Here is a 12,500-nt window from a genome sequence, read left to right as displayed (position 1 = left end):
CAGTGGAGACGACAACGCAACAAATAGGCTGCTTAGAGAACTGCAACTGAAAGAATTTGTTAATTCGGAAACCGTCAAAGAGGAACTAGAAGGCGAGGAAGTTTCAGTTCTAGATGAACTCAGCTTTGAGTGTCCAATGCAGATGACTGATATAAATAACCTCTACGAAGCAATGAAATTCTGCATCGAAAGTCTTCAGATGACAGATTTTGTTGAAAAGATCAAGATGATTGCACCTGACGGCTGGGCGTGCCACAAGGGGAGCCTGTGCGTCTGTGCCAAGATAGACGGGGGTGCCTTGCAAATCTAATTTCATTAAACTTTCATATTTTTCTAAATAAAATATCTTTCAATTATTCGAGAACATTTTAACAACATATTTTACATAAATGATTGCTATTGAATAAATTTTTATTATTGATTATTAGTTTATACCTACATTTATAAACATATTTAAACGAGAAAGAGAGAGACTGAAAGAGAGAGAGAGAGAGACTGAGAGAGAGAGAGAGAGAGAGAGAGAGAAATAAAAAGATACTGCTAAAAACAACTCCAAATTAATTTGACTGCTCGCTTGAGCAACAGGACACCCGGGATGAATAATATCATTGCGGTTTTTACAATACCTATCATTAGATAGCATGGAATTATTACATAGCCCTAGCAAGTCTAATCGCAGAGTCATATTCAAATGATAATAAAATAATAATAATAATAATAATTATTATTATTATTAATACTTTCACTATCGCTAAAAAATAATAATGTAATATATACGATACACAATATTGAAAACCTGAAAGGTAAGGTAATAAAATGTTCATTCATATGGTCCTTATAATCATATCAAAATCTATATATATATATATAATATATATATAAAATATATAATTTATATATATATAATGTATATATATGCGTTTATGTGTGTATATAAGCCATTGTTGCTTTTGTTGTAGCTATTTTTCAAATTGTTCAGTTTTCTTAACTGTGCTTTTTTCAATGAATTGTACGATTGTATGGTTGTCTCAATGCTAGTGGCCGCTAGTAAGAGATTGTGAATGTTTAAATTTATTCTATGTCGTTGTTTAAAAATCGATAAATCAATTAGTCAATCAATCAATCAATCAATCTATCTATCAATCAATTAATCACGAATCAATCATGAATCAAACGATCAATCAATCTGGAGCTTCTTGTAGTTTTTCAAAGGTCATAGGATCTTTTAATCTTTTCATCCAAATGCTACTAAATTATTTTTACTGTATCATCTCGTTAAAACATTTTCAAAATTTTCACCGCTCTGAGACAATTTTTTTATATGGGGAAAAATAATTCGGAGATTATTTCAAAAAAATTTGAAACAGTGGAAAAGATTAACCGCATGTTTATCCAATCAACGATACTACGTCAATCACGCAATAGTTGAATCCAAATTCGTAATAATAATAATAAAAATTATTATTATTATTTTATTATAAGAAGCAATAATATTGGTAATAATATCAATGATAATAATAATACAACAAACTGTCCTTAAGAGAAGACGACAGACGGTGATCTTTATGATTTATAATGTTTATTATAGAAATAATCATAATAATAAATAAATGAACGAACGAACGAATAAATAAATAAATAATAATAACAATAATAATAATTCTTAAAATAATAATTTTAATAAAATTTCTAAATGTATTTAACTTTATTTATTATTACTGTAGGTTATGTTTACACAAGCAATGACATTTAAACGAAGCAACTCGCGGCTGCTACAAAAAACTTCTTTTACTACCATAATACTTCTACTACTCTTGCCACTACTACTACTACTGCCGCTGTTGTAAAATTTTGATTTGGTTTGTATATTTATTATGTTTTATTACAAGTCGACTTCGAATATTGAAACTAACAAAAAAAAGGACGAATTTTCATTTAGACAGCTTTTTAATTATAGAAGTTGCTCGATGAAAAAAATGTTCAGAGATAATCGGCGTTTAATTCAATGGATATAGAGAGTTTATGGACGTCAAAATGTTTCAAAATTGTTAAAAAAATATTAAATCATGACATTCGGTACAAGGAATTTTTTTAGTTTTTTATAAGATATAATGTTGAAATTTAATTGAATATTTGCATGAGGTAGCATGCATTGTCAGTAAACATTCAAGTAGTTCTAAGAATTGTTATGTTAAAAATTATTTGAATATAAAACAAGTATTTTTAATTTGGTTTTAACATTAAAATTAGGCTGAGAACTGTGAAGAATGTTAGTTTTTCTTGGCATAGAGACACATGCTGGCCTTAAGAATGGACTTTCCATTCGGCACTATCTTCTTCGCCACCTCTGCCAAACTGCTTTCATTGACTTCAAAGTCTGGAAACATGGATTTAACAATTTCCCTCAAGTTATTTATATCAGGTACATCCATCAGGCATTCGTAACTGAAATCATGTAAACAAAAACCTCCCTGCTCATTCAACTCATTTTTGATTATTTCTGAAATCACGAGAGAATCCTGCGTCAGCTCTTTGATCAGTCGGACTATTGTACTATCTTCGCCACTCATGCTCACAAACACGAAAATATTATTTAGTTTTTCTTCTGGCCACATCCATTGTCCCAGACACAGTTTGTAGAGCGCTCTTCTGTGCGCCTGGTCTAAAAAATGAAGCACGTGGAAGGCTAAAACAATTTCAATCTTTCCCATGAAGAATGATGTGACTTTTTGAACTTTTTCTGGTGAACTATCTTCTACAATCTCATTCAACAAGAACCAATGACCTAGTTCATTTATTTGTATAAAACGTTCAATGGTAGATTTGATGATGTAAACCTCTAAATTATCAGAAAACTCTTCCAAATTAATTTTAAGCTCTCTCAAACAGTCCTCATTCTTCTCGATGACGATTAAAGTTTTGAGATAGGGCAGACAGGTGCGGAGGAAGTCAAGGTCGTAATCACCATAGCCAGTACCAATGGACACACATGTTGTGACTTTCCTTAGACAGGGAAAGATTATTTCTACATCCTTCATCAAACCGTTCAAAACTTCTTTCTCGTTGTAATGCTTTTTAAACGTTTTTAACGTTTCAGTGTATGGCGCAATATCTTTAGCCATTATCTAAGGAAAAATTAATTAGTTTATATTTTTGTATTAAAAATTCATTAAATTTTATTCTTTATGCAATTATTTTCTCAATGAATATCATGTAATTTTATTTAAATAATTGAACAAAAAGTTTTAAGAACATTTATAAACATAATTTTAACCAAGATTTTCAACAGCTTAAATAATCTTTTGCGTCTAACAAATAGGATAGTTAGTCAACCTAAATAGAACTGATAGCAGCAAATGTAATGATTATAAAATAAATTCTAAATAAATAAGAAATCATTTGATAATATAATAACTAAAAAGTCTTTCAGAAGTTCTAAACAAGATTCGTTGATAACTAAAAGTAATTTGTTTTTGTGCGCCGCAAACGACATTAAGAGAGTTCTTCGTTAGTTTAAACCTTTGTATTTTTTGTGTAATTGCGTTTCATAGTTCAACGCCCTGCCTCGCGTTGAAGTTGAAGTGACGTGATAATTAAAATAATAATAATGATTATTGATTTATTTTTTTAAATATTTTTATTGATTTATTATTATTCTTTCAGTTTTATTATTAAGAGTCAAACATTCGTCAGCAATACTCTCAGATCAATTATTATCCTTGATTTATATGGTCGTTAACGTTTCAAATAAATTAAAAAATAAATTAAAAAATAAATAAATAGATAAAAACAAATTCATATTTTTAATGAAACAAGTATGACATCTTCAACGCTATCATGGCGTCATCGTCCTTGAGATTTGAGTTTGAAATTGACAGCCATATAAAACTGATTTAATCATTGCTACTAAATTGAGAGTAATATATACTATTGTAATTATTTTAGATTCAAATAAAAATATTTGCCACGATTTATTGAAAATTAATTTAATTTTTGTTATCATCATCAACATCATTGTCCTCATCATTAGCATCCTCATCATCATCGTACTCTCCACATTACCATCATCATCATGCTTTCCTAGCAATACAGAAATTACATGGATATTCGGACCAGCCATTGGGAGCAATGACTTTCATGGCTTCTTCGATGCTTGTCTCCGTAGCTCCGGAATGTTGAAAAGTGAAGTTAAGAAACCTTCGAATGTCCACATCAAATGACGAATAATCGATCGGACAGTTGTAAGGGAACTCCTCGACTACATTTTTACCTCCATTTTTCAATTCATTCACTATTATCTCTGATGACAGAATTACCGGAGACTTGGCCTCGGACAGAAGGTGGTTCAGGGAGTTATTTTCATCACAACCTGTAAAAAACAACTGCCCTGTTTTTGGACGGAGCCAGTGATCGAAACATAAGTTGTAGAATCTTTTTCTCTCTTTCTCGGCCAAGAAATGAATGATGTGGAAAGCTAAGATGGCGTCAACTTCGCCGTTTAATACTTCTTTACAACGGCTGTTGAATGAATATTTTTCAGCTTTATTTTTTTCTCCATCAAAATCATTTATTACTGTTTCGTAGAGATCAAAAAAATTTTCAACCGGCATCTCAAACACTTCGACTTCGAACTTATTTTTAAACCTAGTGTACAAATTCTCCTTCACTTCTTTCACACAGTCGCCATCAATTTCAATAGCTATAAATTTTTTCAAGTTCGGCAAACATTTCTCGATGAAGTCTATATCGTAATCTCCGTAGCCAGTACCGATAGACAGACAAGTTGTTGCATCTTTCAAATTGGAACATCTCTCCGGCAACTTGTCCATCAATTCTGACAACACTTTCTTCTCGCTGTGACGGTTCCTGAAAATTTTCAGAGCAGTTGGATAGATGACTTTATGCGACATTTTCCTGACTAATCTAATTTAATATAACAACTAAACAAACTCGTTATTATTTGTAATTTCACCAGATATATATAAATACCTACCATCCAAAAATAAGTCACCATACGTGTATATAAATGTTATATCTATATACTGGACTTTACACTATCTGATGTTGTTTATGATGTACGAAATTAAGTGAAATAAAACTATATAATTTGAAAAGGGTAAAAGGTAAAATCCATGATGATTCAAATTCGCACTTGAAATTATGGAAATAATGTGTTTCAACTTCACTTGTCGACTTTGTTATTTCGTTGCATCACCATAATTTAATAAAACCACTCATTAATGGACTTGCTGAATCGTATTACATGAAACAATAAAATGATATTATGAATCGAATTTAAGGATGTGCAATATTTAGCATGTAGTAACTCAACTTGAACTAGTAACATATCTTAGCGGTACAAAATCAAGGCATAAAAAAACAAAAAGAACATTTTTAAAAATTTGTAAAAGTTCTGTCACAAAATGATAAACTACGAACTTCCAAATTAAAGTTTAAAAAATAATCTTTAAACACTAATTTTAATATTTGCACCATTGATGTCCTATAGTAATAAACAAATAGTAAATAATACATCTTAAAAGTCAATTTTAATAAAACCATAATCTCACACACGCTATAAGATTACATTCCGTGTTTATGCACTATTTATTTTATAGAGCTTCATTGAATATCTCTTCTGTTCTCATAATATGCATGGCTCACATCAGTTAAATTTACTTTTATACACTTCATTATAAAATGGCGTTGCCCACACACATGATGAAGAAAGGTGATTTTACATCCTTTAAATATTTTCTCCGAAGATTTTAATGAAGTAATTAAGATCAATTGTTAAATTTATAATTTTTTCACTAGGAAATGTAACTTTAACAAGATTTATAAACGGAAGAGCGCTGAGCACTTCAACAGCGCTTAAACCAGAAAATGTTGCAAATACCATGGATGAAAAAAATGGTTGGTAACAACATTTCATTTTTTTATATGTATTTTCTACACGAGTTTACACGCAGTGATTATTAAGTTTTTTTATAAAATACTTCTCAGTTACAGTCCTGAACCATCTGAATCCGTTGGAGCACAAGGACTACTTCAACGTTCGAAACTCCTTCACACTGAATGATTTATTTTTGAATAGAGTTCATTATGGCCACAAATCAATCGTCAGAAATGAATACATGAAGCCATTTTTATTTGGCAACAGATTAGGCATCGACATCATTGATCTAGATCAAACTGTTCAGTTACTGGGAGATGCTTTAAATTTCACTGCCCATGTAGCATTCAGGCAAGGAATAATAATGTTTGTTACAAGATCACCACAGAACATTACTACTGTGGAACAAATGGCAAAAGATTGTGGGGAGTACTCTCATTGCAGAAAATGGCGTCTGGGAACCTTCACAAATTCAACAGTTCAATACGGAGCCACAACACGACTGCCTGATTTATGTATCTTCTTATCTACATTAAATGATGCATTTGAACAGCACACAGCAGTTGTTGAGTCAGCAAAAATGAACATTCCTGTGATTGGGATTGTTGATTCAAACTGTGATCCCAGATTAATTACGTTTCCTGTTCCTGGCAATGATGACACTCCATGTGCAATTAAACTCTACATGAGTCTTTTCACTGATGCCATAAAAAAGGGCAAACATGCTCATGCTTCTATGAACATTAATGTTGAAGCAAAAAATTCTAACTGAATATATACATTTTTGCTTTTTGTTAAATAAATGTAAAAATATTTTCAATTTTCAACTGCAGTTTGTTAATTTATATTATTAAAAAACAAAATAGCCATAGATGCAATAAGACCAAATGATATCAAATTTATAAACTTAGCAAGGCACACTAGTTTATAGTGGGTAAATATGAAATTGATCATTTCTTGTTATCACTCTCCAGCCACTCAATGTATTCATCTTTCTCCTTCCTACAGCAAGTTATTATCCATTCATGTTCATCGTCATCTGGATGGAACGGAAATATTTATTCCTAGATTAAGTACATACCCTCTTTCTATCTTAGAATTATTTTTTAGAGATCATTTTTATTTTTAAATATTTCAAATTCTGAAGAGGACTGACCAGCGCATCTCAGGAAATTCATGTTATAATCCACAATTATTCTTTCATCTGGTCTGTAGAATCCATCTCCACAGTCATAGCACCCCTTTGGGATTTCCCTTGTGGGTTCAATGTTTGTCAACCTAGTGTGGCCTTGTGAGAAAATGTTTATTTATATTGTATTTGGAAAATTATGAAATAACATTCACTGTAATGTCTTAATAATTGCAGAATGTTGATTTATTGTTGGGTTGGAACGTTTGTTAAAATTATTTTTTAAGAAATGCTATCACTATTGCACTTTATTATATAGAATGATACCTGAAGATTTGAGGCCTTCCTTGATTTCATTGAAAAATCTTCTGTCATATCCGTCACAGTACTCCCAGTTTTCTTCTTTGTATTCCAACTCGTCAGGAAATATGTACCTGCCCTTTAGGATTTGTGTTCAACCACGTTTAGTTGTCGGGTTTAATAAATAAGTTAGGTAGATTGAATCGTTTTTACTGGAGTAAATTCTGCAAAGTACTGCTACTGGATGGAAATTTGTTTGTGTAATAACGTAAAATTAATTGAAATACGACGGCAATAGTTGCTTGCATATATAATTTTTAAACGAACTTCGGTAGCTTACTTCAATGGCTTTCCCATTGTTCCACGTGGCAACATACTTTCCACCGTTCGGAAAGCATAGAGTGCCCTGTCCATTGAACATGCCATCCAAAAACTGACCGGTGTATTTGGTTCCGGTTGGAAACTCGTACGTTCCCATGCCTTCCATTCTGTTTTTTATATGATGGTTGTTTTAAGTATTTATGAATCGCTGATTGCAAAACTCTATTTCGTTGATTATGTTTGTATTTTGTATCACTTGTGAAAATTTGATTAAGCTCTTTGTAAATGTCATTGACGTCATCAAACAGAATTAAAAATCAGTCTGCCTTACCTGCATTTGCTGTCTACGTAGCTCTAAGAAGTTCTTATAAAATTTAAAGTTGCTAATAATCGTGGCTTTGTAATTCTTACAATTATAAACAAATTCACGGTCAAAGTTAACAAAATGATTCTTAGTGTAAATAATGTTACGACCTCCCATATCTAATGTCACCTTTGTAGGTACTGCCAGTCAACTCCATCGTTTAAAATAGTTCTTTCTGGAGCCAAGTATCACGAACAAGTATTTCGTTAATCAAAATTCATTTTCAAACAGTATACTGTTCGGTGAAACATTACCATGGCAACAACCTTTAAATTCTTCTTCATCGTTTATTTGTATGATTTTAATAGGCATAAGTTTTGCTGTATTTTGAGTATTTTATAGTTATTAATTTTTGTTCAAACTTATGGTTAGTTATGATTTAATATACTGAATGAATATTACAATTATATTACACGTTATATGACATTTTTGCTTAGCGAATTAGTTTTTATTAGTTAGACTTTCTGAAATACACATTCGTCTAGCTATGACAACACTTCTTACCTGAACAGATACACACGTCGTTAATCATTATACCACAAGACAAGTTTATCAAACATTCGAACTTTTAACGAAAGCATCATCACTTAGTTTGCGATGTACGAAATATTATCTAATAAATTTGTATCGTCGGTATAAGATGACATACAGCAGAGCGTAAACAAGAAAAATAACGTTTAATTTAATCGAATGATTAATTGACTACACAAGCAATAAAAAGGATTTCTAAACTTAACCTAATACATTAAAGTGTTTAACATAACGTTGATTAGCACATACATGTACACACACAACAGTTTGCAGTTATTACATTAACAGCATTACAACCATAAAATTATTCGCCTTTATAGTATACAATGTTATTATCAGTTTCGTGTAATTTAACTTCAAACAGCAGATGTGGTTTAGATAAATTTTCCAGTAGCTTGTGCCAAATAAATACACATAGATTTTCGCTTGTGCTTGTGTTGTTTTTAAAAAATTCAACATCCTTATCCAAGTTTTTATGGTCCATTAACTCGATAACGCACGTTTCTATGACCTTACAGAGGTCAGACAAGTTGTACACCATGCCAGTGTCCTCCTCTACCTCTCCTTTCAACGTTACCTCCAGTCTGTAATTGTGACCGTGACCGTTGATGTGGTTGCATTTGCCGAAAATTTTCCTATTCTCTTCATCCGACAATTTAGGACTGTGGAGGCGGTGACAGGCACTGAACGTCGCACATCTCGTTATGTAGACCACGGGGTTCTTCTTTGCGTCATTCAACTTGCCGGATATCGACATTATTTTACTTACTTATTTCAATGTTTTTTGATTAATATTTTGTTCAGGACACAAACAAACTGATGAAAATATTAACAACGAAACTTTTTTTGCTTATATATCAACGTTTTGATATTTGTAAATGTGTTAGTTCGCAACAGAGCGAGCACTTCTTAAATAGTAAACACAATCAGCTGATTACTGTTTTATTTATTTTAGCTTCTAAAATTTTAATAATCGACTTTGTAGGTGTAATTTTAATAGAAATAGGATGCTAGTTTATTTAAAACAAAATTTGAAATATTATTATAAATGAACTTAAACAAATAATTACACAAATAAATGCAAAACTAAATGAACGGTCCAAGAGTGCAACAGCAAAATGCGACCCTTGATACCCAATCTGAATAATTTATGTTTCCAGACCTTTGACAGTGCAGTGAAAAGTAAATCAAAGTTATTAACATCAAAAACGCATTACATTTGGTAAATTTATGTTATTTTCAATCAAATATAATGTTCCAAACAACAAACAAATGACAAATTATTCTATTAAAATAGAAATATAGGTAATTCAGCTAAGAAGCTAAACTGCATAATTTCATACATGATCAGCCATTTAGTAGCACCCATTATAAATCATATATAAACAAAAACATTAAACAGCATCGCTAATATGATAATAATATTTCACTGGTTTGCTGATCAAATGTTTCGCGTCCAAGATTACAAACATAAAAGACAAAATATAGATTTCAAATGTTGATAATTATTTAAAAAAGCCGCTGGCTGATGTTGTAGAATGTAGATTTAGAATTTTTTTTTTCTAAAATTTGTAAAAAATCTTATTTTAAAAATGATAAAAATCGTTAATAAAATGATCATTTTAATAATGATATCAATTTACAATTTTGTGCAAATTTCTTACGAGAATTTTACCGACGAACGAACAATATTATGCCCATCAAACTGCTCATGTTTGGGCAACAACATTGATTGCAGCGAACTGAAAGTCAATGAAGCCATCATCAATCTGATTCCTCTCTGGGTCGAAAATCTGTAAGAAATATATCTCTTTATCTTATTAAACTTAATTTACGTTTTAATATAATTTAAATTTTAGTGTAGTTCACATATTAACATGAAAAATTGTGTATAGTATAGCTATAGATAGACTATTATAGAAGATACCATTATTAAAGATTAAAAAGTAATTATCAATCAATATATATATAATATATATAGATATATACCTACTGATATAAATTCAGGTATTAACTTTCAATGGTAAAAACTAAATACAGTCAATTTGTCTAGCAGCAATAATAATTAATAACTTTTTTAATTTAAAAAAATTTCAAATAAATATTATTTGTATTTAAGTAGGTGATGCACTTATATTTTGTTAGCAAATAAAATCTGTTTGATATATTTTTTATAAGAATTCTATTAAAAAATATTGTATCAGGCATTAACCCGAGCATAAAATTTGAAAAAAAATGGTATTATTTATAAATAATTTTTAAAAGATACAAATAAATAAATGTTTTTATAACTCTATTATTTATTTTTAAATAAATAATTGAATTTTCAGGGATTTAAGTAGGAACATAATCTCTCATGTTACTAACTTGAATGTCTTACACCAGTTAAAAGAACTGTTAGTATTTTTTATTTAATTAAATTTTATTATTATTTATCATTCATTTTGGTTTTTGACCTATCTTGTTTATTTTATTTTTGGTCTGTCTTACTTATTTTTTTTCCTCCTATTGTCAAACAGGGACCTGAGTCACAACAAACTTCAAAATGTGGATTTTCTCAGCGATATGGCAAACATCCAAAAATTGTAAGCTGTCTCCAGAATTTAAATTTTCTCAATAAAATTTCATATTACTCTAATATACAGGCATACCAAAAACCAACATACATACACATACAGACCCATACATACACATATGCGTGAAAATTTGCACACACATACACACACACACATAAATAAAAATACACACACACGTTCTGACAAACATACAGAAAATATGAAAATATACGCATATACTCCGATTGACACATATACAAAAACACACACGCTTGTAACAACACATGTATTATACACATACGTACAAACGCACACACATGCACACACACACACACACACGGAGAAAAATTGTTAGCAGCTGTTAAGAATTTAAATGACAACTTTTAATTACCAACTCTTCAAAAAAATTAATTACTGCAAGAAAGAATTATGCAATCATCCTGAAATAAGAACATTTTCCTCATCGTCATTCATCTTCATCATCATCTTCACCATCATCTTCATCGTCATCTTCACCATCATCTTCATCGTCATCTTCATCATCATCTTCATCGTCATATTTATAATATCCCTTATCATCGTTATTATTATTGTTATTGCTATCTTCATTATCACTATCATCCAGTGGTATTTCAAGTGTATTCACCGTTGATAACGCACACACACACACACACACACACACGCGCACGCACGCACACATATTTAAATATGATATTGTAACTGATTAAAACAATCCCACACTTACAAACACAAACATACATACACCACCGTATACAATATACAAATTTGATACCAACCACACTTACACAGACGACACACATACATAAGTAAGCATACACACCTACAGACACATATATATACACACGCACACACAAACCTACACATGCATTTACAAACAAACACACGCATACACAAGCACGCATACACAAGTTAAGAGAGAGAGAGAGAAAGAGAGAGAGAGAGAGAAAGAGAGAGAGAGAGAGAGAGAGTTATTTGATATTATTTAATATAACATGATAAGATTGTGTATTATTATTTTATCTTTAGAAATTTAAGTTTCAACGAAATCAAAGAAGTCAGATACAACATAAACGCCAGCTCAACTGCATCCAGTCATTTAGAGATTTTGTGAGTTTATATTTCTTCATTTTGTCTATTTGTTCGTTCGTTTGTTTGTTTGTGTTCGTGTGTGTGTTTGTTTGTGTTCGTGTGTGTGTTTGTTTATGTCTATAACATTTTGTTGCAAGCAGTGTTATTTTATTATCATTATTATTGTTATTGTTGTTGTTTTCATTTTTAATGTTTTTGTCTAGATTGCTTCTTAGTTTTATGCTTAATGTTTTAGTTTTATGCTGGTTCTGTCAAAAGGGGTAATAAGGACAAAAATTCCGTTGTAAATCATTA

At 30.6% G+C, this 12,500-nt stretch overlaps 7 protein-coding genes across 7 annotated transcripts in view; 3 read left to right on the top strand and 4 right to left on the bottom strand.

The window, feature by feature from the left end:
• The window catches only part of HELRODRAFT_167269 (hypothetical protein), a gene marked incomplete at both ends in the record, with an annotated part of 861 nt that extends 551 nt beyond the window's left edge, over positions 1 to 310 (top strand). Inside the window, one exon of the mRNA XM_009012792.1 lies at positions 1 to 310. This exon is cut by the window's left edge and continues 551 nt beyond it. Within this exon, the coding sequence (XP_009011040.1) occupies positions 1 to 310 (310 nt within the window).
• Positions 311 to 2,270: 1,960 nt separating this feature from the next.
• Positions 2,271 to 3,122, bottom strand: HELRODRAFT_167268 (hypothetical protein; the record flags this gene model as incomplete). Its single annotated transcript, XM_009012791.1, has 1 exon — positions 2,271 to 3,122. One exon carries the CDS (start codon positions 3,120 to 3,122, stop codon positions 2,271 to 2,273), a length of 852 nt encoding a protein of 283 aa, XP_009011039.1.
• A 948-nt stretch (positions 3,123 to 4,070) lies between these two features.
• Positions 4,071 to 4,910, bottom strand: HELRODRAFT_167267 (hypothetical protein; the record flags this gene model as incomplete). Its single annotated transcript, XM_009012790.1, has 1 exon — positions 4,071 to 4,910. The coding sequence occupies one exon, from the start codon at positions 4,908 to 4,910 to the stop codon at positions 4,071 to 4,073; it is 840 nt and encodes a 279-aa protein (XP_009011038.1).
• Positions 4,911 to 5,700: 790 nt separating this feature from the next.
• Positions 5,701 to 6,668, top strand: HELRODRAFT_167266 (hypothetical protein; the record flags this gene model as incomplete). The annotated part of the gene is made up of 3 exons (XM_009012789.1): positions 5,701 to 5,731; positions 5,818 to 5,916; positions 6,007 to 6,668. 3 exons carry the CDS (start codon positions 5,701 to 5,703, stop codon positions 6,666 to 6,668), a joined length of 792 nt encoding a protein of 263 aa, XP_009011037.1.
• Positions 6,669 to 6,846: 178 nt separating this feature from the next.
• On the bottom strand, positions 6,847 to 8,167 carry HELRODRAFT_167265 (hypothetical protein; the record flags this gene model as incomplete). Its single annotated transcript, XM_009012788.1, has 5 exons — positions 6,847 to 6,935; positions 7,053 to 7,184; positions 7,353 to 7,464; positions 7,666 to 7,813; positions 8,121 to 8,167. 5 exons carry the CDS (start codon positions 8,165 to 8,167, stop codon positions 6,847 to 6,849), a joined length of 528 nt encoding a protein of 175 aa, XP_009011036.1.
• Positions 8,168 to 8,845: 678 nt separating this feature from the next.
• On the bottom strand, positions 8,846 to 9,298 carry HELRODRAFT_72348 (hypothetical protein; the record flags this gene model as incomplete). Its single annotated transcript, XM_009012787.1, has 1 exon — positions 8,846 to 9,298. One exon carries the CDS (start codon positions 9,296 to 9,298, stop codon positions 8,846 to 8,848), a length of 453 nt encoding a protein of 150 aa, XP_009011035.1.
• An 871-nt stretch (positions 9,299 to 10,169) lies between these two features.
• The window catches only part of HELRODRAFT_71911 (hypothetical protein), a gene marked incomplete at both ends in the record, with an annotated part of 17,486 nt that continues 15,155 nt past the window's right edge, over positions 10,170 to 12,500 (top strand). The window contains one exon of the mRNA XM_009012786.1: positions 10,170 to 10,289. Within this exon, the coding sequence (XP_009011034.1) occupies positions 10,170 to 10,289 (120 nt within the window). The remainder of the gene's footprint in view (positions 10,290 to 12,500) is intronic.

This window comes from Helobdella robusta, assembly GCF_000326865.2.
Source record: "Helobdella robusta unplaced genomic scaffold HELROscaffold_11, whole genome shotgun sequence".
NCBI lineage: Eukaryota > Metazoa > Annelida > Clitellata > Rhynchobdellida > Glossiphoniidae > Helobdella > Helobdella robusta.
The sequence above is the reverse complement of the archived record's forward strand: the minus strand, read 5'-3'. Positions and strand labels throughout refer to the sequence as shown.